The following is a 27,227-nucleotide window of genomic DNA, read 5'->3' as shown; positions in this document are numbered from 1 at the left end:
TCCAACACGTGCAGCCACAGTCACCCAACAGGCTGCAAAATCCTGTGCTCATTGCTACAGAAAGATTGTGCTTTGTTTTGTTTTGCAACATCACAGTTGCAAACCAAGGAACCATTTAATTCCAGTGACATAAAAAAAAACCTAAAGGCAGAAGCAATAAGTTACCAGTTATGCTAACTGGTATAGACAGGTAATTCCAAATGAAGACAATATTCCAGCAGCCTTCATTGGTGAGATTTAATCTGGGATACTGCCAAGATACTATTTACGTTTTTCAAAGTTCCAATTCAAGTAAATATTATTGTTGAGAGTAGCAGGAACATCTATTTAACTTTAATCATTTCCTTTACTCTTTTCCTAAATACCAATCTACAATATTTTATACCTTTGTCATTCACTGCAAGAGTATCTCTGGTAAAACCAAAGGCCAGCTTGGATACTTAGGTTGCGTGTTTCTGTTGTCTCTAGTAGAGACATTTTAGATGTACACTCCTCCACCATGATTCTCATTACTCTGAAATTGATTCTATGTTTATGTTGAAAAAAAGCTGAGTCTTGACATGTTACCTGTAAGTCCAGCCCTTGGCCTCTCTACTAATATTTCTTAGAGTTTTCAAGCAGCCTAGAAACCACTATCTGAGAAATTTATAACTGCGTTTTTTAAAAGAAGGACCTACAATTACTGAGTTGCACAGGACTTACCTGAAGAAAAGATCATATCGAAGATCATCACTCGGATTACCAGATGGTGTAGTGTAACAGTAGTCCATCAAAACATTCCACCTGTACAGAAGCAGAGTGATAGATGATGATGGGAACTGGCAGTATAAGAGCAGGAATAGATAGTGAGGGAAAACTTTCATTATGAGGACAACAGCAAGATATGCATTCAGTATCAAGGATTTTATATCCTTCAGTTGAAGGCAATGATTGTCAAACACTAACCACCCTTTTAATGCACAAAAGGTTACAAAGACAGACGCTTCTAAATCGGAATAACTTAAAAACCCAAGAGCTGAATAGGCAACAGAACAAGAAATAACATCCTTTATGGTACCTGCCATCAAGGTTGGTTGCTCTCACAGCTGCATATATTTTGGTTTTCAAAGGTAAACCTGTACTTGGGATGAGGAGCTGCTGGCTGTAGGTTGAGTCCTGAAAAATAAACATTGACTCAATATACCAGAAATCCCACTGTGACAAATCATTTGCATTCACAAAACAAACTCTCATCTAATTTTTCCAACTTGTGTAAGAGCACATAAGACAGTAATAGACTTTCTGTCTCTTTATGTCCCATTTCTGGGAGGAAGTAGAAAGCAGTGCCAGCGTTGTATTGTAGGCATGTGCAGTTTGTCTAGGCAGTTTGTTAGTGAAGACCAACACTTCATATGTCTTATTCCATGCAGCTATTGGGGAGTATCTATTTATTTATCATTAAATGAAGTGCCTGGATCAGTGACTGAAGAAAAGGTACTATTCATGAACAAGATTACTGCAAATTAACACCTCAATATGTCTCCCAGTGCCCACATGCAGTCAAGTGGCTGCTCTGGTTTTCTAAAGGAAGAGTATAATTATATTGTCAGAGAGCATTCTTTGTCTGGGAAGGTTCTCAGGTTTTAAGTAGCAAAAGTTTTCTTTTAAATTCCAATATTTCAATAATTCTGTTTCAAGAAACAAAACAGCTAAAAATTCACCATATATAACAATGACTATACATAGACATAGCTGCTTTGCTAGTTTCTTGTTCACAGGCTGAATCATTAACTTCTCTTTAGCAATGACCCACAGATGCCATGAAACAAATTTAGAATGACAGATGTTAATTTAGCATATCAAAATGCACTTACTGTTAATGTCACCTATGTCAAATAAGGTTGCTAATCCATAAAGAACAGAAACTCAGCATGTTAATACCTCTTGTGAGAGGTCAAAGCACTCAAGTAGAATTTTGGAATTGCTACAATAGAACCAGTGTGGCAGGCAAGAGCAGCAGCCAACAGTAACAAGAATTAAGTATATAAATCAAGTGATTTTTTTCTAAGGAAATTGTGCCAAAAATCACAGCTTGCTCACTATCCACCCTCTTCATTACTGGAGGTCTTGCAAGCCATGCATGCACACATGATCCTTTAGGATGTTAAACAGTTAGCTTGCCACCTATAAAGTCAATTATACATATTTCTAATATCAAACGCCACCAAATTTTCCAAAATAATGAAAAACATTCTACAGTAAGCCCCTCATTCTGTAAATTTTGGTGGTTCACTGGGCATTCTGGTCTAGTATTAGATATGGAGGTTGGTGGCCCTGCCTGTGGCAGGGGGTTGGAGCTTGATAATTCTTGAAGTCCCTTCCAACCCAGGCCATTCTATGATTCACAATCAATTTGTAAACCTACTGGGGTAGAGAAGATAAAACCCATTTTTCTGAGAATTAACTGAGAAATAAATGCGCTCTCAGTACAAGCATTAATAGCATTCATAATTCAGAATTAGGTTCTGAAAGGCAGCAACAAACAGGTGGTGGTCAGTTTCTGTTCTTACAGAGAAGTCCGGCAGCACTCCCTCTACTTCATCTTTTTTGTCAGGATTATTTAAAAATCAGAGAAGTATAATCTTCATTTTAACAGATTAAGAACTGCTATTCAGAGCTCTGCCAAACAAACATGATTTTTTAAAGAATGCCTTTGGAAAATGTCCTGTTACAATATTTATAGCTCATTATGTTCAAAGTTTAAAGCATTGACTTTTAAATCAGTTGCATGAATTATAACTCAATGTCATGATGACATGAATAATAATGCAAAAAATCGGAATCATAATTTACAAAAATGTTGCCTGATAGATTGAGAAATTGATATTTAAATCAGGTATTTAAAATGTATGAATAAAAATTTTAATCAACGGGAAAAAATCATTTCTGGGATTAATGTTGTTGTTAAGTAGAGGTCCACACATTTTTCACATTTTACTGTCACCATCCATATTTACACAGGAAAAGCTTATACAATAATGCATATCCAAGTTAAATTATCTAAAAGGGTATGACAGAGAGGTTAGCTAAAACCTATTAGAATTATTAACCCTTAAAATCATGTAAGTTCACAAAATGAGGTAACAAGTACAGTGGGCTTCAGGTTTGTAACAAATCCCACATCCCTCATGACAATTAAAGATGATCAATACACTCTTATGAGCCTTGAACATAAAAATACTCCAGCAAAAGAGTTGCTGTTTATTGGAACAGGTCTATAATATTTTTATAGAATACTACAGAGTATTCTCTGTATCAGTGCAATGTACCTATGCACATATACACACAGATATATATAAATATGCCCATAAACATAATGAATGAAAACATGACTATGCACTCTGTAGTATGACTATAACTACTACAACTGATTATTTGCATAGCATTAGAACCTTAAAGCCAGAGCTGTAAATTGATGAATTGCATAAATGCAGAACAAAAAGGCTGTGTGTCCCCAAAGACCGGCTACCTAAACACATGGCAAGAGGTACATGCAAACAAAAAGGACCAGAGAACCTAGATGAAAGCTGTCCAGACCAAAGGCCTGGTCCTTCATCGGAGAAACGGGAGGAGAATAATAGCTAACAAAGAGGACTTTACAATTTGCTCTACAAATCCAGCTTGCAACTACAGAATGCAGAGATGGATTTCATCCAGGTCATGTTACTGTGTTTTATACTCACATTGTAAAGCAACAAATTCAAAGTGCTGATAAATGTACCATTGTTCTCCCTTACAGAAATAGCAGCCGATGACCTACAACAGAACCAGAAGAATCGTGAAGATCAAAAATGCATTTTATTTTTGTCTTTGCACACTTCAGTGTTTTTTATTGTTAAAAAACTCAATGAGCTGTATCGCAAGAAGTTAATTTATCTGTTTGGGTTATAAACCTCAGAAATATAAGCTTATGGTGGAAACACTGACAGAACCTTAACTACATGGAAAATAATGGATACTGTCAAAAACATGAATCAGAAAAATAATTAGCAGACAGGCAAAGTGACAAAAAGAAACCTGCTTTTCATGATGTACAGGATCTACTAATGGAAATATTTTCTTCCAAACAATTTCAAAAAGAATTTCCACGTCTACTGCTGTCATTTTGTCATCAGAATACAATAACTTTAAGGCAAGCTCTACAACAAAGCCCACAGTAGCTTCTCATAAACATTATGGTATCTCATACAGTCATGGTAATGAATTTCCCTTTTTACCTTTGCATCACCTCTTCTTTCAGTGTATTTTCTTTTTCATTCTCTTTACTATTATAAAAAGCTAAGTATCACCATGTTGACAGTACTGCTATGGCATGCAAATATTTAGGTATGCACAGATACAAATATATATGGGCTTATACAAACATGGGAATGAAACACATAGGAATGAAAAGGACACTTACGAAGCAAGCTGGGTATTGTTAACCAGGTACTCCAGAGGATAGCTACAGCTAAATTTGTACAGAAGCCCAGGTAAATAGCTGATAATAGTTGGTGGGTCTGGTGTATCTATATAGCCCGAAACATTACCTATCTGTACCACTGAGATATTCCCATAAGCATTGACACCTCGAGCTGAGGACACCTATTGAAGGAGATAGAAAACAAGTATTACCAGGAAGTTGAACGTGGGACAAGAGGTATACCTTGTGCTTTACCCATCATTTACCCAGAAATATCTTCAGGAAGATCTGTTGAAAATGAGTTTGCTTTATCAACACCGTGTTGCTTATGTTCTGTCTCTAACCTCCCCAGTATCAAGCATATACAGTTCACAGGGGATATCACTGTTCTTAAAACACAGATTTGAGTAACATTTGAGTAAAACTAATGAATCCTGGTAAGCACTTTCTCTGAGCATTCCCAAAGAATTTGCGTGCTTTGGACAATGCTGAAGGAACTTTTCTATTACATTGCCAATGGCATGTGACTAATTGTTCAGTCAATGGCAGGAAAATGCTCAATATCAGATTTCCTAGTCTGTCCCTTGCTTAAGAAACACAACCTGGAGCACCCAGGTAGCATAACCTGCTACTGCTATTTGACTTTCTCCCATCCCATCCTCCCAAAAATCAAAAAGGTTTGTATTCCCTTTGCTTATATGGAAAGCAAGTTTGAAGCCCTTCGCTGTGAAAAAGAGCCAAAAAGTTGCATGGGATTTTATTATTCCATTGTGGGGACCCTAAAACTTCCAGCTCCTTCATCCTCTTTGTGACACAGCATGCACAGACAGGTTGAGGAGAATTTTTGGTGATATTTTTTATCTTGTGCAGTTTTGTGGGAGCCCCTTTGGAATCTCCAATCTGCAGTTGTTTGGATTGATCAGACAGCGTGTTCTTAAAGTTATAATCAAAGAGCATGTTCTCAGAGTTGACAGTGTGACTGACTCCACATGAAGAGCAAAAGGTTCCTTCCTGTCAACTTCTAACACAGGTGATGGAAGGTACTCAGGGACTGGGAAAAGCAAATCTTGAGCTTGGTGAACTTGGTTTTGTTGAAATTTTTAAAGAAAACTCAGCCTGAGGCAAATAGGTCAGAGTGTATTTTGAACAATTCAGCACAGTTTGAGAAAATTATTAGCAACTGAAAACAGCAGAGCTGTTATGAAAACTGACAGCTAACTTTGATTGTATGAATTCCAGGTGGAATATAAGCCTTAAAAATAATACATTTTTACACATTTTTGTTATTTATTCATAGGCAGTTCGATATAAACAGTGGAGACTGTACAGAGCAACATACACAACTTGTGCAAGCTCATTCTTCCTTGGTTTAGAAGGAAGTCTAAGTCTAAGTCTAAAAGTCTAGGACTTTTTTTTGGTCAGTCACTCACTGGTAGGTAATTCCTTTTCAAGGGAGTGAAATTTATATCAGTAGGAAACAGGGTTCAAAGTCAGCTCCTGGATCAGATTCTGGTTTGAAAAACTAGCTAAAGGTTACATTTAATCATTAGTTGCATAAGGATATGCACTGTTCATGCACAAAACAGTAACAAAATGTAGGCTCTGAAGTCATAGTCAGACAAAACATCATAGCACAGATTGACACTGCACCAAGTATAAGATCTGAGCTGAGCATACAAATCTGAACTTCAGACCCACACCTTGACTTTTTTTTTTAAATATATATATTTAAATATATTTTATATATATATACATATGTATATATGTATATTTTATATATATATTTATATATATATATGTGCATATAAAATTTGAGCACATAGGTAATTGCCCTTCTTCATTTTGTGGGTGTTAAGTGAATTTTTGTTTGTTCTGGTGAAATATTCCAAGTGTGCTTGAAAAGTTCAGTTTGTTGCCAGATAGTTCCACAGAGATGAGATCTGACAAGGAGGTGAATGCCATGAGAGCACTACTTGCAGAGGTGCCTGCCATGAGCTTACTCCCTCAGAGGGCTGAGTCCTCTAGCCAGATTATTTCCCCTGCAACATTCAGCCTGAAGGCCCTGCCTCATCACAATATATACAGGATCAATCATCAAGCCCATTCACACGAGAGCTCGGAAGCACCCAGACTATAACTCTCATCCTCTTAAAAATATTTTCCTTTTATTCCACAAGCAGGTATTTGAAAAATTTCAGGAAAACAAAATATGTTCAACAAAGGTTTTAAGAATGCTTTGTGAAAACATATTTTTCAGTGAAAATAAATTACTACTATGTGAAATGTACCATCAGAGGGCAAATGTGTCACATCACGTTTTCTGGTTAGAAATCAAGATACATTTTCAGCTTCTTCTGGTTTTCTTTGATGTATGCATTATATTGCTCACTGGGAAAGACAATGCAAACATTATCCATAAAAGATGTAATGCTGTCAGGCCATTCACTTGACCCTATGTATAAACAGCCATGCTACAATTTCACTTTGATTTCATCTTACCACTAAAGTGTTTCCACAGGATTCCAAAGTACTCAGATTGATGATGAAAATGACCACTGCTGGAAAGGTGTTGTTATTGATGAACCCCCTGCAGTGAGCATCCCCATGCTTCCCATTCAGTGCCAGATCTGTTTCAGAATAACCAGAGAAAAGAACTGTGCAAAAATTTATCTTCATAGTAATTGTCTGTACTCCACAGAAAACATTGATATCTCGTTCAGCTGCAAGGAAAAAAATAGTAAAAGATATTGTAAAAAAAAAAAAAAAAAAAAAATTGTATTTAAACTAAAGAGCATATAATTATTGTACCGATTGGTCTGGTATTATAAATTCCTATCAAATCAATCTTTAGACCTCAGTCACAGCAAAATAATAATGGAATATAAAGAACAGAAGAGGACTGTTCTGAAAAACAAATATATCTGAATCTACGTCTTCACTAAAAATAAAAAATAAAAATGAATGCAGTAAATGTAGTCCACCATGCAACAGAACCGCTATTCCAGTCTTCACCAGCAAGTAATTTAGTAGCACATTCATAAGCACTGCAAAGGATTGGAAAAGTGGTTAAGTATCTGGAATTTGATTAAGCAGCCCTCTTCCGAAACTGTAAATTCCCAGCACTTTTGAGAAAACTTGGGAGGGAAGCTCCACCCCTCAGTCCACTCCAGATGGCAGCTGGCATGGAAGTGGGGTACATTTGAGGCTGTCTGGAGCCTACTTTGTACCAGACCACAGTCTCAGGCTGTGCAGCAGACAAGGAATAAAACCACAGATTGTCTTGCAATCTTTCATTCTGTACATTATTGCAGTACAAAAGAAGGTAGATTGCTTAGGACATCGCAACTGTTATAACTAATCAGTTTTTGAACAGCAGCAAAATGCTGATGAGTTGATGGTTGGACTAGATGATATTAGTAGTCTTTCCAACGTTAGTGATTCTATGAAAGTCCTTCTTGGATGAATGTATATTTATTTAATTTGAATATACTGAGGATTTTTAGGTGTTTGAATAGCAAAGCATCAGGTGAGATTATAGGGACAAGGGATGGTTTCTTTGGGTGGAGAAACCCAAAGTTGTTACATAACTTTTCTACAAGCTCTTCTTGTGTTTAGACAATGGAGGGCATTTTGTTTGGGTTTCTTTTTTCTCCTTAAGTGCTCTGCAAAAGGTGCACTGCATCATGTTAAACACAATCATTACTCGTTTATAGAACTACACATTTATTACACCTGCTTAAACATTAAGGGCTATTAAAAATTGCAGAACAACTTCAGTCAATACTATGCCATTAAGCCTGCTGAAATGAATTGTTTCACTGAGCTGACAAAACAGAGAGGAAATGAAATCTCCATTATAATGAACTAGCTCTTCCCCCATGGTACAGGAGCACAAACAGTTTAATTTAGACAGCTTTAACGGTGGCTTTAAAGCCAAAACAATCAAGTGCAGAAAATAACAGGCTAAACTCTGACCTGAACTAATGTGGTGATAAACGCTACTCACTAGATGTAAATTTGGGCAGAAAGGTACTGGAGGCAAAACATAAGTAGAAGTGATGTGGTGTGATATTCTCCTGGTTTGTACATGTACGTATTTTCACTAACATAATGTACAAAAATCAAGAAGCATGTTATGGTATTCACTGCTAGAGGACTGTTGTAATTCAGTTAATGGGTATACTAGGGTGGAGGGGGCAATACAAAAAACATAAATAGCAAAGGATATGCTTCTACACTTATTCAAAGCAATTCACTGATTGTAATAAATTGCAGGATATAATATAAAATAGCTCACTTAATTTTATAACTCACTTCAAGCCTCTTTAAAAGCAGGGTGTTATTTTTCCTGCTATGGTACCTTTATAACTTGCAAAATTCTCATTTGACACTAATGGAAATGGGACCATACGGTACAATAGCCATTTTGCACTATAAAGGAGGATAAGCTGCTTTCCTAAACTGAACCTTTTTGCTAACTGCTTTTCAAGGACACACTGTTATTAAATCTGCCCATTCTCCAATTCAAAAAGCACAGCGTTTGTTTAGAAGCAATTCTGAAACTAAATTACAAACAGATCTAATGCCCCTTTAGATGCTAAATGTCTAGCAAATTGTTTGTGAATTTAGAAAGTTAAATATTACTCCTATATATGTATGTTTAGACAAAAATAGTTGCATTCCTGTGGTGAAAGCTTCTAGTTTTCTGATGAAGATAGTTGTGATGGCTTGGAGGTAAGGTCACCCAGCTGAGACTTGATGGGGCCTTCAATACAATGGCCTCTATTGCTGTTGTGTACAGGCAAAGCACTTGGCCTTTGACTCAAACCACACTAGCTTTCCATAGGCAAGAGTACTTACAAGAACGTCATGTGCAAAACAGCACAACCCATGAGGTATAGCGATAACTACAGTAACAGAGACCTTGAGTCAAGGATGGACTTTTGGCAGCACGAGCCAAATGTTGACAGCTCCAGTGCTTGCTTCTGCCAGGTGTCCATCCGTACCACCAAGACTTGCAATGGAGCTAGCAGTAAAAATGTGTGGAAGACAAGAACTTGCCAGAAAACTGCTGGCAGAAGTCATTCCACCAGAAGAAGTACGCAAGGATATTTATAGCCCCAAACCAGCTTTTCTGCAGAAGCCTCTTCTTTGATTAAGTCACAGCTTCGGTGGTGAATTAAAATGCGCAAGAGTGTGTGAAATAGCAGCAGCACATTCTGGAGATGAACTAGTTTTACAAAGTTTCAGCAAGAGCCCTGAATCAAAACTGTGCATTTCCATCTGAAGACAGCTGCACTAACATGGCTGTACACTCCAAAAGCTATGCTCCACTACAATTCAGAACTCTTTTCTTCAGGCAGCTTTCTGAAGGACAGCAGGAATTGACCTTGTTCCATACTCAAGAATACATCTGCCTTTAAATACAAAAAGTCACTGAATTTTTGATCGACCAACTGCGTTTTTGTCTACAGCCCTGCTGATTATTGCATGCTTATGCTGTAAAACAAACCTGCAAACTGCAGGGAAAAAAAAAAGTCCTGTCTGATTATTTATCACCCTGTTTATGCAGCACCATCCCTATGCAAAAGTCGTCTAAGCAGCGAACGATAAAAGCACAAACAAATGAAAAATGGATGAGCTCTGAGGGTCTTTAGGAAGGCTTAATTTCTCATCTTTGCTGAAGACAAGCTTCCTAAACTTCTGTTCCTCTCAGCATTAAATAAAAGAGCAAACAACTTCAAAAAAAAAAAAAAAATCAATGGCTTCTGAGGTATCTGCACACCACAGACCTCAGCTAGAATGTCCACAGTCACCTTGTATTTGGAATTTCAGCTGACAAAAACAAATGCTTTTCACAAGGAACAAATAAGGAACAGGGAAGAAAATCCTGCCCACAACCTAGCTCTGCAGGGCAGTATCTCAGCCTCAAAAGACACTTGTTTGACATGTGCTTCGTTCTGACCCCTCATTCTCCCCTTATACCTGAATGCTGAAGGTCGTCAGGTTTGCACTCACAGAGCCACAGGCTGAGCCAAACACCAGGGTAGCAAGCACAGGGAAAAGTGAGCCCCTCGCTCCCTGTACAGGTTCCGGCCCATCTTCTGGGATACTTGAACCAAACAGAGTTCTTGGGGTTTACTGAACTCCACCAGCCTCAGCGCATCACTTAGCAGCCCCTCTTGCACAAAATACCTGTCATATTTTGGGACAAAACCATTTTGGTTTTTCATCTCTAGCTCAAATACTTGGCTAACATAAGCAAAATTATTTTTCTTTCTTAGCTCTCAAAATCAGCACTAAGACCACTGATTAAATTTCAGCCTTTGAGTTGCTACTGCTTGAGATCACAAACAGGAACAAGCAGGACTCAGATCTTACCTGCTATGGGCAGTGTGGCATGATTAGAATTTACTGAAAAAAATAATAATGTTTGCTTGTAACCTAAACAAATGTGCCCAAGTCTCTGGGATTCAGCAGGTATGGAATCTGATATAGCCATTATTATGAGACAGAACTGTAATTAATTCCTAAATACCCTCAGTAAGATCTGGATTCATTTTGTGGGTATCACACAGCAAATAGAAAACCATGGCATAAGGTTAGTGCAAAAGGTGACCAGAGAAGCTTTCACAAAGCACTGAAAGAAGAATCTAAGCTTCCCTCTAGTGGCTGCAATCCTCTTAAGAAGTCTGAAATGGGAAAAAAAAAAAAAACAACAAATAATGATGAAAGGTAGATCTGAGATAGGTGGGCACAATTAACCCACACTTTTTAGTCAAGTCTGTAAAACTCTAAGAATAGAAATATAGAAGTAGTTTGTGAAAAACTCAGCTTAATGGTGATTTTTGCCAGGGATCAACAAAACATATTTTATCCTTTTTCCATGTCCTGTATTTCTCTACTTTTCATATTCACATCAATCAAGGGAAAAAAGATTCAGAAACATTTGGTCTTTTATATCAGCAAAGCACCTAGCAGTGTGGTAGTAATAGGAAACAGTGAAAACAAATGATTCAATAAAACTGATCTTTCCCAAAGAAACATCAGAATTATTATTATTTAGGAAAAAAAAAAAGAAAGAGGGAAGGGAAGGGAAGGGAAGGGAAGGGAAGGGAAGGGAAGGGAAGGGAAGGGAAGGGAAGGGAAGGGAAGGGAAGGGAAGGGAAGGGAAGGGAAGGGAAGGGAAGGGAAGGGAAGGGAAGGGAAGGGAAGGGAAGGGAAGGGAAGGGAAGGGAAGGGAAGGGAAGGGAAGGGAAGGGAAGGGAAGGGAAGGGAAGGGAAGGGAAGGGAAGGGAAGGGAAGGGAAGGGAAGGGAAGGGAAGGGAAGGGAAGGGAAGGGAAGGGAAGGGAAGGGAAGGGAAGGAAACTTTACTGTTTGACTCCATCACTACCACAGGAACACAAGATGTGAATCAGTCAGAATCATCCCATCATTACTATTATTCTGACCAAGAACCAACAGAGGCAGGAAAAATAAACCATGTAACAGACTAACAACATTCTTTACCTGATTAAATTCTGATATATATGTTTCTCAGAGCATTAACAGTTTTGGACATCTAATGTCCCTAGAAAAACTTAATCCCTATTTTCTCAAGGCATGAATATAGATCATCTATAGATGCATTGCACAGCTTCACCTGCCTCCAGGCAAGAGCTTAATGGTGAAGTGAGGCACTGAATTTTGCCATCAACTTCATTTTTGCTAAAAAATACGTATCTATTTCTGTATTTCATTAAAAGGACGTAATTACGTCACTTGGATAAAACTTGAAAGAAAACCAGTTAGATGTTTCAGACTCTTAAACCTGTAAAGAGCATTTCAAACAACATGACTTCTGGTGAATTTCTTGAACAGGACGGAGCTCTGCCAAAAGCAGGTCAAACCCCACTGATGTGAAGGTAGTTGTATTCATTAATACTAGGCTGGATTTGACCCAGCGTGCAATTAAGAAGAGTGTAAAGTGTAACATTACAGGAGTTTCATTGTCACTCAGGTAGTTAATATTCATTTAATGTGAAGCCCTACCCCTAGGTCTCAGACAGATTTAAAGCTCTGTATTTAAAAATAAGCGCTGCTTTGAACCAAGACAGTAAAGAAGCCATTTAGAAAAAAAGTCTATTAAACACTTACCAGGAAACCTGCTATGGAGGTTAGCATCACAGTTGTAGCCGTTGAACTGAGCAGTCACCGAAAGCACTTTAATCGTCAGCAGGAGCAGTAACCATACCTGTTCCATTGCAAAACCTAGCAAAACATTAGGTGGTTATTACACACATCTGCTCGTTGCATTGAAGATGCTTAGTGCAGACATTTTACCACTCGGGAGGTGATGGCCTCCAGCAAAGGAATCGTGGATAAAGCTCACAACCGTATGAGAAAGAGGCCACGGGCAGCTGGGCCCATTTCTGTTTCTGAGCTTTTAATCACAACTTGGAGCAAAGAAATGCTCATGGATGGTATAAAAGAAAGAAAAGGGGAAAAAGTCCCCTAAAATTTATTGATAGATTAGGGGGAGTGCTTATGCAATTGAACATTGGCAGCTTTTTCTTTCTTTTTTTTTTTTTTTAATTTCAGTGTAAAAATCCATTGAGAAAGATGAATTAAGCAGAACAATGTTTTATTTCAGCCACGTCCTTGAAAACTGTACAGATAAATGTCTTTTGGAGCAATTCTCAGGCTCAAGGTCCTGGAATAAAATCAGTCCATATCTAATTGCCAAAAATCTGTTCTTTGAAGCATGCATGCAATTGAATTGAGCTCAGGTAAGGAGTTGGCATAGAAATTACATCTACTTGAATCATACGTGGCAACCAGTCTAGAAGGTCAGAACACATAAATTTTTCATGTCTTGAATGATTATTCTTCCTATGAGGAATTCTCCAAGGTGTCATACTTATGATATTTAGCACAATCAATAAATATCTGATTCACATATTCATCAGAAATAACTCAGAATACCAAGGATTTTGTCCATGAATTGCTTTACTTTTTCTTTTCTTTTATTTACTTTATGAACAGAAAAACCTCTGCTAATCTGAAGCAATACTCTGTTTTCCCACAAAGGAACTGGGCAATATTGAGAGATTTAGGTGGTTTGCTACCTCTAACATGACAGCAAGAGATAATGATCGTCACATTTCTCTGAGAAGAGAAGGAACATTCATAAACACAGCACACTTCCACGCAGCCTTGGAAGGAGCTAGCAACAGCACATGGGGAGAACGTTTGGGACAAACTCCCACTTTTTTATCTGGATCATTCATGACTATATAGGAGTGTAGGGTTTAAAGCCTTGTGTTGAGAGACAGAGACTCTCACAGAGCATTCCCAAATGCTCCTTGGCAGCAAACAAGCCAACTAGAACAAAGCATGAGCCACGCACTACATGAAGAAGCCAAAGGAATGTCCCAGCACTGCCAGAGGAGTCCAGTCATTCACTCCTACTCAATTCTGCCTGGAAGTACCTGAGATTAAAATAGAATTGGCAGCACCAAGTTCCTGCTAAGCAGGCATATTGGTACTTGGACTTTATCCTTGTAGGTCCCAGCCAACTGAAGCTATTCTATTCTTAATAAGTCAGATTCAACTTTTACCATCCTATCTACAAGCAGCTGTGCTGTGTGTCTTCTGCTCATCTTCCTGATCCAAGTGTCACCTATAGCAACAGTGCAACCTTCTTTTAGTCTTAAGTGGATACAAAATTCTAAATAAAACAATTCTTTGATCCTTTAATCTTTTTTTTGATTAGACTCCTGTGGAGGTTGACAGCACTTGCAGCTAATGCTAACCAAAAAAAAAAAAAAAGAGAGAGAGAGAGAGAAAGAGAGAGAGAGAGAGAACAAAGAAAATAAAATTCTTAACTGGGTTGCTATGAAACCTCTACCATTTCATGATCTCCTTACCTTATCCATTACTCTCAGTGAGAATTAGGGTGTTTGGGGTTTTGATGGTGGTTGTTTTTTTTTTAGAACTGGGAAAATTCAACCTTTATTTTGTGAACATTTTTTACTGTGGAAAACTGATGTTTCTGCAGTATATTGGAGCCTTACCTCTGCTTGTACAACTGTGATTTGGATAAAATGTCTCCTTCTGTTGCCTTGTAATTGAGCTAGTTTCTGATAAATCAAGGGCGATTTACCAAGATCTAAGTCTGACTTCAATTTCCTAACTACTACAATATTTTTTTGCTACAAATAATAAAAAAAAAAATGTTTGAAAAGAATTTAATGAGAAATCACACTGACAAAGCTGTAACTATTATTTTAGATGAAAAGCAGACCTTCAGATAAATTCTAAAATGTTAATTATTAAACTTAATTTCTGTTGCTGTGCTTCAGAGGGAAGAGAGATGATTGCTAAAGACCAAAACTGAATTAAGACATTAAGTATTTATAGCATTAGTTCTCTAGCCGCATTCAGAGCGAGTCAAATTTTAACACAACCAATGATGTTCTTCTAGCTCTCCAACTACTGACTGATCTGCATATGAATTAGCATGCAGATCTGCAGCACCAGTTGGGATGACTCCTGCTGATCTCAGTTAAATAAGTTAAGAATGTGCATTATTTTTTTATTTCTTGCAAGAGAATTGCAGGGCTAGAAAATACCCTGAGAGGCCAACTTCATCTATCCATTTACCACTGTAAGGATCAAGGCAACTTGCTTTTAAAATGTTTCCAGCAACTTCTCACTAAAAAAATGCTAAAACCTCAGCCAACCAAATGTACAAGTCATCCAAACCAAAAGATTTGTACCATAGAATCATTGAATGCCTTGGGTTGGAAAGGACCCTGATCATCAAGTTCCAACCACCAACCATACAGACACTGCTTAATATTTCATCTAATTATTTCATCAAAATGGCACTTGTCTGTATATGCCTATAAAATAAAATATCCACATAGAAAAAAAAAGGAAAGTAAAATTCAAGCCTCAGGAATAGGTGATTTATAACCCAGAAATCAACATGTTCATAAGAAAGATAGTAAAGATATAAATGTGCTTTTTTTTTTTCTCCCCTTGCTCTTTAACATGGAATGGAGTTCTTTTGGCCATTTTTGAAGATTACAGCACTTTGTGCTTTTCAAAAAAAAAAAAAAAAAAAGTGCTTTTTGGTCCAGAAACAAATATATTTGTCTGTTAAAAGAAATTTTCATGATTCAATTGACACAAACGGCACAAAAAATGTCTTCCTTCACTCCAGGTTTCACCAATGTAACTAAAGTACTCTTTTGTTTTCTTCAATCTTCATTCTCCATTTTCTCTGCTGAGCATCTTTGAAAATCTTTTGATGTTTACATGATTTACTATGTTCATTTATGACACTCAGTGTAGTGTTTGGACTCACTAAAATGCCCAAATCAAGGGAAAAAAAAATACTTTCAAAGTCATGCAAATAATTTAACTTAGTTTCTGCTCCTATACCAAAGGATATCTTCCAAACAAGGTTTAGTATATTCTATTTATCAAGTGAACAGTTCTTTCCATTGATTTGGAAATGGAGGAAAGCTCTGTGTACAGGACTTACATGTATACCAAAAAAGTTCACATGGCAACTATCTCAAGCATTCATAGTAGAACAGATCTGAAGGATGAGTACAGACAAAGAGACAGAGACTTGAAGACCAATCAAACATGGTTAATTAATCATTTCAGAGACCGTGCATCATTTAGATTTCTAAAACAACCAACTCTGTGGAAAAACAGCTCGATATATTTGGGTTCCAATCTACCAAATTTTCAGAATGCTGAAGTAGACAGGATATGAATTTCTTTGCAACTGGATTTGTTTATATATCCAGCACCAAGTCATATCTGCAGGTCTTACTGTTCTGTGTTCCATGTCATTGAAGAGCACAAAGAGGTAACAGTTGCAACATGCATCGCTCAATTTAATTGTTATTATTCTACAAAGCCCTTGTCCCTGATTTCACAAATGTTGCCATATCAGAAAACCCACACAAAATTTCAAAGTAAAGATGTTTTGCAATTTAAATGAAAGTCATTCTGTATTCAGCTTAGAAATACTGTGGAACAGCAGTGACTAACCTAAATTCCTTCTTTTATTACCTGCCGCACAATTCACTTGTTCTGTCATCCTCTCATTTTTAAATGATCTTCAATGATTTTCCATTTTGAGCAGCATTCACTACTGGTTCAGTCCTTCATTTTTATTTAAATTCACTTGTGAGCTAATTTCAACTTCTGAGCTTAGTTTTTATTTCAAATATTCATCCTATATTTTATAAGAACTGCTTATAATCTGATGCTTGTTCTTCATTTTCCATTTATGGAGTGGCAATGCTACAAAATAATACAGTGATATTTATGTATATTGACTTGTGCATAATAAAACTAGCAGAATAAATGTTCCATTTACAAGTGTTTTCATATAGATCTATTAACTGACTAAAGGCTCTCTAGCAACATACATAAGGTCTCTGCAAGTAATAGAATAGAAAAATGATTGCTTTTACTTAAAAATGTTTTGAAGTAATCATGATATTGTTCAGTGAATACTACATCTTATAGTAATTTCATGACAAAATAGCTCCTTGTCCTTTCGGTTCATGTCTGTCTCACTGTTTACCTTGCTCCTGCATCTGTGCTGGAGTTGTGTGTTAGCTGAACCTCCATCAGAGCTTCCAGAACTGCTTTCTTTCCAGACATATACCAGACCATTTGCACTTAAAAGTAATGTGACAAACAAATCCAGAAGAATAATTCTCTGCCCTTCAGTTGAACTTCAGTTCTGCCCTCCCTCTGAAGCACCCAGCCCTTCAGTTGAACTTTCTCATTCAATTTCTACATCCCACTGTAACAGATTATCCAGACCATGCAACCTCTGTCATCACCTTATTTGTATCTTTGGCTCTTCTGATGCAGATAAAACAGGACTTGGATCTTTAGAGTATCTGTTTTGAAAACAAGGGTACCAAATGGTGTAATTCCTGGTTTTTGGTTTTGGTTTTTTATTTGTTTTTGTTTGTTTTCTTCCTAAAGAATAGTAATAGAAAAAAAAAATGGGCACCTGAAATGCAAGTAACTTTTTAGGAATAGATTTCATCTTTAATATTTCCGTGCACTTGTGAACAATCTTTGGTGTCAAGACTTTGAAAAACAGAGTTTCTTTTCTTATGAATGCTTCGGACTTCAGATCCCAATAGGATGCTATTTCTGATATCATGCAAAAGCTGCAAAGGTGAAAATACGTGTACAGAGATAGGCACACATACATAACACTTACACACACACACTGACTAGTATCTTCTGATAAAAACAAAGCTGATGACATAAACCCGCAAAACAGATTGGATGTTCCCAAAATTATAGCACTTGAAGGTACTCAACACAGGAATACAAGCATAATAAAGACAACACATACAAGGAAATAATAAAGCTAAGAACACTAGAAATCACTTCATCTGCGAATGCAAAAAAATGCATCTGATTTTTCTTTTCTCAACAGAATGGGAAAATAATTTTGTTTTAAATAGGCAAGTTGATCTCTCTACTAACTATTCAGAATACAAACAGCAGTGGTGGACTATGCAGGAAAGACGATGCATGAAATGTACAGGTGTACTTAGGCATATAGTTGCTTTCAGTATCAATTATTTGGCCCCAGAAATGACTCGTGCACATTTTCTAGTCATACGTTTAGACTCTATTCTTGAGATATAAAACAGAAATCCTGGAATGTCTCTATACTATATGAGCTTTGTAATTAATACAGGGTCAAAGCTCAGAGCACTGACTAAACCAAACAGGAACTGTGCTTGATGAAGAACAAATCATAGACAAAATCTCAAATGCCAAGATATTTGGTGAATCAGTTGCCTAAGGTATCCAAAGAAAGTGAGACTGGGAACAAACCTGGGAGGGACCTTTTTTTCTTAATAAAGAAAAATAAATCAAATTTTTGGTTTTATTCCAAACTTGTTGGTTGTTTCTTTTTTTTTCCTTGTCCCTCTACAACAACTTCTTTCACTTAAACTAATAATAATGTTTTTGGCTTTTTTAAAAAAGAGATAGACATTAATTTTCCATAAAAGTAATCAACACCAAAATTACTAGAATTTAATCTGGAAGATGGTCATTTCATAAAGCTATCAAATTTGGACCGGCATGCTACATAGGCAATGGAAATTCAAGATCATCAAATATTAATGTAGAAGTAATACATAGCTTTCTTTGAACTGAAGTGAAATAACCATTCTAAGCCCTGCTGAACACCGAGAGGCTGAAAATCTAGATCTGGTTCCTAAAGACACAGCTCAGGTTATCTTTTGTGAATCGTATTACTATTAATGAGAATTAAACATCTATGTTGGGTAGATAATATTAAAGCCATGCAGTGCCCTTCAACCTATAAAATCAGTGTAATGCATACTGAGAGATCCACAATAGCCTTGGTACATCCACAACTTCATCCCGTAGCCTTAGGTAGGCAAAACCCTAGTTGAGACTTTTTTCTTACTATTGTTTACTTTGCCATTCTAAAGGCTAGGGAAATGTAACCACTGTGCTATATATTAATAACAAAATCTGTATTTTAACAATTCAAAGCATTCATAATAATAATAATCTTTAGAATGCTGTATGTCAGCATGCAAGTCTACTTGCTGTTATGACAAATCCTTGAATGCACAGAGGTTTTTTTTTATTATTATTCTGTTCTGAAAAGAAATTGACTGCTTATTTACAAAGTAAAAAGAGAAATAGTGATCAAATGAATAGTACAACTATATGAAATATTTCCAAGGGATTTATAAAAAATAGCACAATACCTTCCAAGGAGATAACAGACTAGAAGTGAAACAGTCATTAAAGCACTTTAAAAAGCTATGTTTGAATAAGTCATAGATCCTGACAGTCTATATATATTTAAATTCTCCACTTAAGATAGTTAAAATCATGATGCAAGCAGTTCACCTGTTATTCTGTGCTAAACAACAGTACAACAGTTATTTGAGATGTTTCCTATACCCAGGAGTGAAATACTAATATTCCTCAAAAGGGCTACCTTTCCTTCATGCCATTCTATATTATTTTTACTATAGTTATTCTTAGTGATCAGTTCAATTTTATTTAAGTATTGCCAGAATATTTGGTTTTTTTTCCTCCCACAGAAATGATGTGAATAAGCAATTTAGAACTTGCTGCATTTCACAGAAAACATTGCTAAAACCCTCCCACACATTTATATTGACATCCTAAGGCTTTTGAGAACATTAGTGTTATAGCTATAGTCATAGCTATTATATCATACAAAGAAAGTATCGAAACATTATGTACCAGATAGATAAGCCAATAAAATTATTCAAATTTCTGTTTGAAATGTTTAATTCACAGATGCCTCAATAAAATGTAAGAACATAAATCAACTTAAAGCTTCAGATACAAAAATACATAAAACAAACAAACAAACAAAAAAACCACCAAAATCAACTGCATCTCTCAAGTCAGACAAGAAAGTTTTCTGTGCTGCCCTTCCAACCTGTAGGAATCACTATGGTTTTCCATGGGCTATGAATTGTGCAATGCTGGCACTGAGCTCAGATTTTAGAAGAAAACAGGACTGAAGGAAGTGATCTACTATCAAAGCTTTGGACTAGAATTAAAGAGTTTTGGAAAAATTATTCTCTGATTTCACATTGTCTACTACATAACCAGAAAAATGTGTCAGACTGAGAAAAAAAAAGTAAATTCAAAATAGAATTTGGAGACGATTGTAGTGATCTGAAAAGATCATTTTATTCCAAATCTGGAAATCCTTGACAAAGCAAGACCTCCTTTTCATGATTAAAACTTATGATTTGATGTTTTGCTGTGTATTTCATTAATCTCGAGTTAGAACTTAGATTCTTCGTGCAAATTTGGTGGGTTCAACACAAAAAGCCAAGAATTTAAACCAACTGAAAACAGACTTCCTATTATAGTCACAATCTGTAGTTAACAGTTAAAACTGATTACAAAACAAGTTTAATCACATAACCAATAGCACCTACCTATGAACTGGCTACAGGTATCTGCAATGAACGCAATGACAACAGAATTTTGAGTCACTGGCTAACTACACTGACTACATAGAAAAATGGTTTGATTTTGCTCTCTTGCACCTGTTCCACATTGCGTTTGTCTTTCACTTTTGGCAGAGATGTTGCAATTTGAAAAACAGTAAGAGACTAAAGCAAGTCCAGATCATCTTAGACTAACACAAGCAACGGTTATGTAGTCCTCTATATGGGCAAACAGGGATTGTCCCTGAAGCCTGGAATGAATAGGTTGTTTCTAGGTTTAAAGATATTCAGCACAAGCACATTCAACCTACTGATTTCTTTTTCACATCACTGATCATTATGAGGATTCCATCAGCTAGCAAATTTACAGAGACGATCAAATCATTTGATATAGGCCACTAAAGAGTCGTCACATGGTAATGGCCTTCAGTCGCCTCTAACTATGGTCTGGATTCAAAAACACCAATACAGCGACGAGACACTTCTAATCCTATTGCACTCCCCTAGAGCCTTGCAGTCACGTGGGCAGATAAAGATCTAAATGAGTATCATTCTCCTTAATTACTCTTTTTACGCTTTTGAAGAGAGCAATATAAATATAAATCTTCAGTAAATAATGCTCGATGTCACTGGCAAGTAGATTATAGTGCAGCCATCTGTTTGCAGTTTGAAAAGTTACCATTAAAATAAGACTTCACTGACAAAAAGCACCAACAGTTTATGCTATCAGATTGACTTCAATTTCCTGACTTTTAGGAATAGAAATTAAGCAGTAAAGTTATAGAATGCCACTGTAGAATTGTACAATCTCATCTAATCCTTAAAAGTTAAACAAATATGGGGTAAATAACACTGCTAATATCTTGCTCTAAACAAGTATAAGAACCCACAGGCTTCATAAATGTGTGAAATCAGAGAGCGCTCACACTGTTCCAAAGATTACATTTAAACAGAAAGAGAGAAGCTATTTTATTTTACTATGAAATAAAAAAAGATTTGCTTATGAATATTTCTTTTACCAAGTTTCAAGTCCCTCTTATAGCCATTTTGGACTTATTACACGGTTTGAAGTAATTTTTAAGCCAGCCTCTAAAACAAGCCTGAGGGATATTGCTCAAGAGGGAGCTAAAAGAAAGCAAAACATCGTGCACTGATAAAAAACATTCTTTGATCAAAAGAACACAAGTAGGTTGAACAGTTTCTTCTACTGCTGCTTTAGGACGATGCTAAAATTTCCTGTCACAGTGCACACAGTGATTAGAATAACTATGTCAATTTGGACTGTATCAGTTCATCAGCTTAACTAAAGACTTGATTTCAAATCCCCACTATCTTCACTCATGAGTATATTGTCATTATTAATACTTTTTAAAAAAAAATAATGAAAGGTGGTGCAATTATCACATCCAACCAGCTTTGTTACTGCAGACAATGTCATTTCCAATCAGCAAACCCATGTCATTATACTGCGGAGGGAGACAGATAAGAAGTCTCGCTTATCAAAATTTTCCTCCATCAATGCAATGATTGTGGGAACAGGCAGACTGACACCACAAGTTGGATAACATTGTCTCCCTCAAGAAATTTATTGTTTCCCTCCTGAAAGCAAAGCGAATGGGATTGACACACATTGTAACCTCAAAGGTGTATAACCTTCCTCCCCTCATATTAATGATGTGGGTCTGGTCTGGGTACCTTTACTTAAAATCTAAGTTGAGAAAAAAAATAACACCTCTTTTCCCAGCTGGATGATAATTTGCCTTTCTGTTTTCATTATCCATTCCCTACATAGTTCTTCCCCAACCAACTCCCTCTGAGACTTTCCAGTGAGTTTAAACTTGTCAAACAAGTGTTAAAATGATAACTTTTTAAAATAACAAATAATGTGAAATTTTGCAATATTTTAGTAAGTTCTAGTTGGCTGACATAGTGGGCACTTACCCAAATCCCCTGAAGCTGTTGAGTCAGCTGTACTCCATCTATCCTGTGCTCCTGCATGTGATCAAGTGTTCAACTTCTCTGTCCTGCAGAACTTTTCAGAAAGCATTCTGAGCCTGCTGGTGGGGGAAAAGAGACACTCATTATGAAAATTCTTTTAAAAATAGGTCTGGATTTTAGATGGGAAAATTTGACAGGTCTCAGAATACCTTACAAGTCTGTTCATCACCATGCTGAAATCTGAGCAGGATCTTTATGGTGCCTTTTTTCAATCCTCTGCCTCTTTTTTCTTGCAGCCTTTTGATCTACTTCTCTCCACTTGTACGAACATCTCCAGAGCTCCAAGTGGGACAAACAATCAACGTGAAGAAATTATTCTGTCATCAGCTTGTTGAGGGAAAACCTTGTCTGCTTAAAAAGAGGGGTGGGAGGAAGGAGACAGATGGAAGCACTGAGATAGGATCAGTAACTAAGCTGCATGGTTATCAATGCCCCATTGTGTGTTGTGAGAAGAGTCTAGTTTTTTCAGTTCTGGGCTAAATTCATAGTACCCACAAAACAAAAGCAAAAAGAGCGACATTTCACGCTGTGATGAAAATGTGATATGGGGGTGTCACTGTGAATACAGGTGACAACAGAATGATAATTACCAACAGGACATCAATGCACACAAAGCCAACTGCATACAAAGGCAAGATCAAGCTGCTAGAAACTAAACCTGCTTCATAACATCTACTCCCTGATCCTTGGGCCTTAGAGGGGGGCAGAGGGAGATGTTTCACTCCCTTTTGTTGCATTAGATTTTTTCTCTCTCCTGCCTCTTTTCACCTTCTCCCTTTAGTTTTTGTGACAGCCTGTAAACTTTCATTATACCTTGAGGCAGGTAAAACTGTAGTCCATAGGCTTTGGCATTCCATAGAAAGCTTTGAGGTGCCTGGATTTGTTGGGGCACAGCACGAACAGTGAAGCCTGGCCTTTGCCATGTCTTCACTTACACTAGTTGTTCATAGACATCAATGCTGCTAAGCACATCCACAGCAACCTAAGCCAGTCTGGACGAGTAGTGACCTGGTGGCCCAGTACACTGACCTCCCCACCTCATAGGCTTGCTCTATCAGGTGAATGAAAAAGGAAAGCAGCAAAGCAGGTTTCAACAACAAGCTTCCTCATATATAAGCCATGTGTTCTGCACCCATGTGTTCTGCATCCCTGGATGCTCCAGATCCAGGAAGGAGAGCCCAATGCTGCTTCCCCATGCAGACATGCAGAGCTTTTGCTGCTTCCAGCAGTTTTGTTCCAGAAAGAATCATTTATAATATACTCTGAAGTCATCAGACAACAAAAGGCTTTTTATACTTGTAAGTCTCTAGTCCTATTTTCAGACACATATCCTATAACATTAATGGTTTGGCTGGGTGGGAGCTCAAGAAACTAAATCCAACCCTTCAATATTAATAGTACAATACAACAAGGACTAGGGTTGCCTTGGACTAATAAAAAGATAAACAAAAGGAAATGAAGCAATGACAAGATCTTTACTTCATATTAAGTGTTTAGACAGGTTTGATACCTCAAATCACAAGAACACATTGAAATATCTCAATATAATATCAATTTCACAAACAAGAGTGTTAAAGCATGGTCTTACCCTTGAGTAGGTTTCCAACGCAGGAATTTCAGTTAAAGATACCTATAAAATCAAAAGTTATCCCCTGCCTTATGGCCTTCAGATGAGTTTATTAAAAAACATCAAATCATGTAAAGACATTGTAGGCAATTTCTCTCCATTTCCAGTGGCAGCAAGTACAACTTCTGCAAAGTTTGTACTGCTTCCTTCCATACAGACATGCACACAATCAAGTCCTTCCTCAGCATCACAGCTGTCACCTCTTCTTTCTCTTGCTGCAGAGTATGTTTTTCATAGAATCATATAATCATTTGAGTTGGAAGAGATCGTTACAGGCCATCTAGTCCAACTTCTCCACAACTAACAGGGACACCTACAGCTGGATCAGGTTGCTTAGAGCCCCATCCAGCCTGACCATGAACGTCTCCAGGGATGGGGCATTCACCATCTCTCTGGGCAATCTGGTCCAGAGCCTCACCACCCTTACTGTAAAAAACCTCTTCCTTATATCCAATCTCACTGTTAGCACTTGTAGTTTCAATGTGCTAGACAGGATAGGTCCTTACAACTTTAGCTCACACCAAAAACCAGCCATTTCAGCAGCTATGCACACTGAGGAATCATGGCTACACACTTTCGGGAGACTTAATTCTCCCCCATCAGCTGCAGGAGCAGCTTGGCTGGAGCAAACACGTCCAACTACAAGCAGAAATGGGTTGAAAGCTGTCTGGGCAACACAGCTCAGGAGAGCCTGCAAGACCAGCCTTCATCCTGGCAGGTCATAAGTCTTCTAAGGTCTGTCAGCTAGGCAGTCCATCATTTTGCACCTCTACTAAAGTTAACTGACCTTAACTGAGAAGCATATGGTGAGATGAAAGTACAGTTATCTGCGTTATCCCATCCCCAGACAGCTCACACAGTTTAGGATTGCAGTAGCTTTACCCTCAATCCACTAGAACAGGTAAGAAGGAACACAGCTACAATGTGTTCAGACAGTAATTAGTTGACACATATTTAAAGAAGCAGTGAACAAATCTCTGCACTTTCTAGAAATAGCACTTCACTGCTATCACACAATACTATAAGCAATCTGAAGGATATGCTACATGTACCCATAAAATCCCAAGTTGTTTCAAGTTTTCCATAAATAATAGCATTTAGTAATTCCACTGCTACATGATGTTATCTACTCTTTAAAAATAAAAAGAAATCCTTGTATTCATTAACACGAAGCAAAATAAAACAAGCCTAAGTAATTCATCTTTAGGGATGTGAAGGGATGTGCCCCCAAACCATTTAATTCTCTGAACTTACACAATTTATTTGTAGAAAAATGTTTTTTGCTCTGTAAAATATTTAATAATTTTACAAGTTTTTTTCAGCATGATTTCAAACAGTCATTCTGATATCAGATATAAGACAACAACAGTATGAATATATCAAGTGAAAAACAAAGAATAACTTTCCAAAAATATTATTTTAAAAATTCAAAATCTGTCTCCTTTCTATAAATCCCCTGGCCTGTCCCACTATCTATTTTCTGTATTCTTTTTTAGATTATAACAGATGCTTTTTCTAAGCAATGATTTTAGAGAATTTCAGGACACAATCTGATTGCAAGTTTTCGTAACTCATCTAAAGGATCTGAAGGACTAAAGCATCTCAGGAGGTTTCTCTTTTCATGTAGACAGATACACTAAATAAGTGAAACCATTTCTCCCACCCTCTCTCTCCTTCAGGATGCAGAAAGTTCCCACTCACCCAGAATGTGTTGCTGATACCTAACTGCACACAGGGAGACAGAATGGATACAAATGAATGGAAACAATAACTCAGAAGAAAAAAAAAAAAAAAAAAAAAAAAAAAGAATCAAAAGGGAGAATCCAAAGATTCCCAGCTCATATGCAAGCTAAACTGTGCTGCTGTTTGCCCATGATATAAATACTGAGTCTGCTAGACTTACATTTCTCTTAGAAAAGTAAATAAGAATATTATTCCTCATCAGCCAATGAAAGAATCTTCCCTTCCGTTATTTATATCACAATTATCCTCTTCTGTAGAGCTTTGGAGATATCCTAGATTTTCTTTTGGCAGATTTACATCAATATCAACTTCAGCATTAGTAAGAAATTCCACAAAGCCCAACTCGATTGCTAATTTGTTAAACAGGAGGAGAAACAAAAGAAAAAAGAAAAAAAAAGGCTTATATTGTGGATATGTATTGGCATACATAGACCTACATTTGGAGGTGTTTTGATGGAATCCTTCTCAACAAATAACCATTATATATTACATCCCCTCATCTGCCTCTTTTCCAAACAGATCTACAATGGTACTTTCTGCTCTCCTTATGACTAAATTGCAGAGCCCTACAAACATCTCCTGCCCCTTCTCCTACTGCTTTTTCTCTCAAATTTAGTTTTATTTGCTCTTTAAAACCTTCACGCTTTCACTTTTCTAACCACTCCTCAGAATTATGTCCACATTAAGCTTCTTTGCATAAAAGATTTGCACTACTACTCCTTTTCTATTGATATGGTAAGAGAAAGTTGTGCCAGGGGAGGTTCAGGTTGAATATTAGAAAGTCTCTTCTTGGAAAGAATGTGAGGCATTGGAACGGGATGCCCGTGGAGGTGGTGGAGTCACTGTCCATTAGAGTTCAAGAACTGTGTAGACATGGCACTGAGGGACACGGTTAATAGGTATGGTAGGGATGGGTGATGATTGGACTGGATAATTTTAGAGATCTTTCCAACCTTATTTATTCTATGATTCTTTCCTAAAAGATTGGGTGTATTTCAGAATTCAGTTAATATAGATAGATTATCTTGTATTGTTCTTACAATATGCAGTCAATACCTGCTGTAGCTGCAAGAGGTTTGAAAAGAACCAGTTCTGCAGGAGATATTCTTCCCTAACAGTAGTCAAATCAATCACACAAACACATAGCTTAAAAACTGTCATCACTATTTATACTATGGGCATCTAGAGACTGTGTACCAGTTTTAAATAACTGAAGAGTATTCTGCCTCGGAACCACCAGTTCCTACCCTGCCAAAGCAATGGTAATTTAAATCTCTCTAATGTAAACTGTTAGAAAAACAGGGAGCACGTGAGAAAAATGATCATGAAATTATGTTCGTAATGAAACATCACACAGAATCCAAATCCAGTTTATGCAGATCTTTACCA

At 37.0% G+C, this 27,227-nt stretch overlaps 1 protein-coding gene across 1 annotated transcript in view; it reads right to left on the bottom strand.

Annotated features, from left to right (window-relative positions):
• The window catches only part of ZPLD1 (zona pellucida like domain containing 1), a 165,047-nt gene that overhangs the window by 6,450 nt on the left and 131,370 nt on the right, over positions 1–27,227 (bottom strand). Inside the window, exons 8-15 of the mRNA XM_090151780.1 lie at positions 22,618–22,816; positions 22,412–22,527; positions 12,579–12,692; positions 6,941–7,161; positions 4,442–4,623; positions 3,723–3,795; positions 1,058–1,155; positions 703–783 (exon numbers count right to left, since the gene is read on the bottom strand). Coding sequence (XP_090007906.1) covers positions 703–783; positions 1,058–1,155; positions 3,723–3,795; positions 4,442–4,623; positions 6,941–7,161; positions 12,579–12,684 — 761 coding nt within the window. The 5' untranslated portion in view covers positions 12,685–12,692; positions 22,412–22,527; positions 22,618–22,816. The remainder of the gene's footprint in view (positions 1–702; positions 784–1,057; positions 1,156–3,722; positions 3,796–4,441; positions 4,624–6,940; positions 7,162–12,578; positions 12,693–22,411; positions 22,528–22,617; positions 22,817–27,227) is intronic.

The sequence above is a fragment of the Phasianus colchicus genome, chromosome 1, assembly GCF_987193195.1.
Source record: "Phasianus colchicus chromosome 1, bPhaCol1.hap1.1, whole genome shotgun sequence".
In the NCBI taxonomy this organism is placed as follows: domain Eukaryota; kingdom Metazoa; phylum Chordata; class Aves; order Galliformes; family Phasianidae; genus Phasianus; species Phasianus colchicus.
The sequence above is the reverse complement of the archived record's forward strand: the minus strand, read 5'-3'. Positions and strand labels throughout refer to the sequence as shown.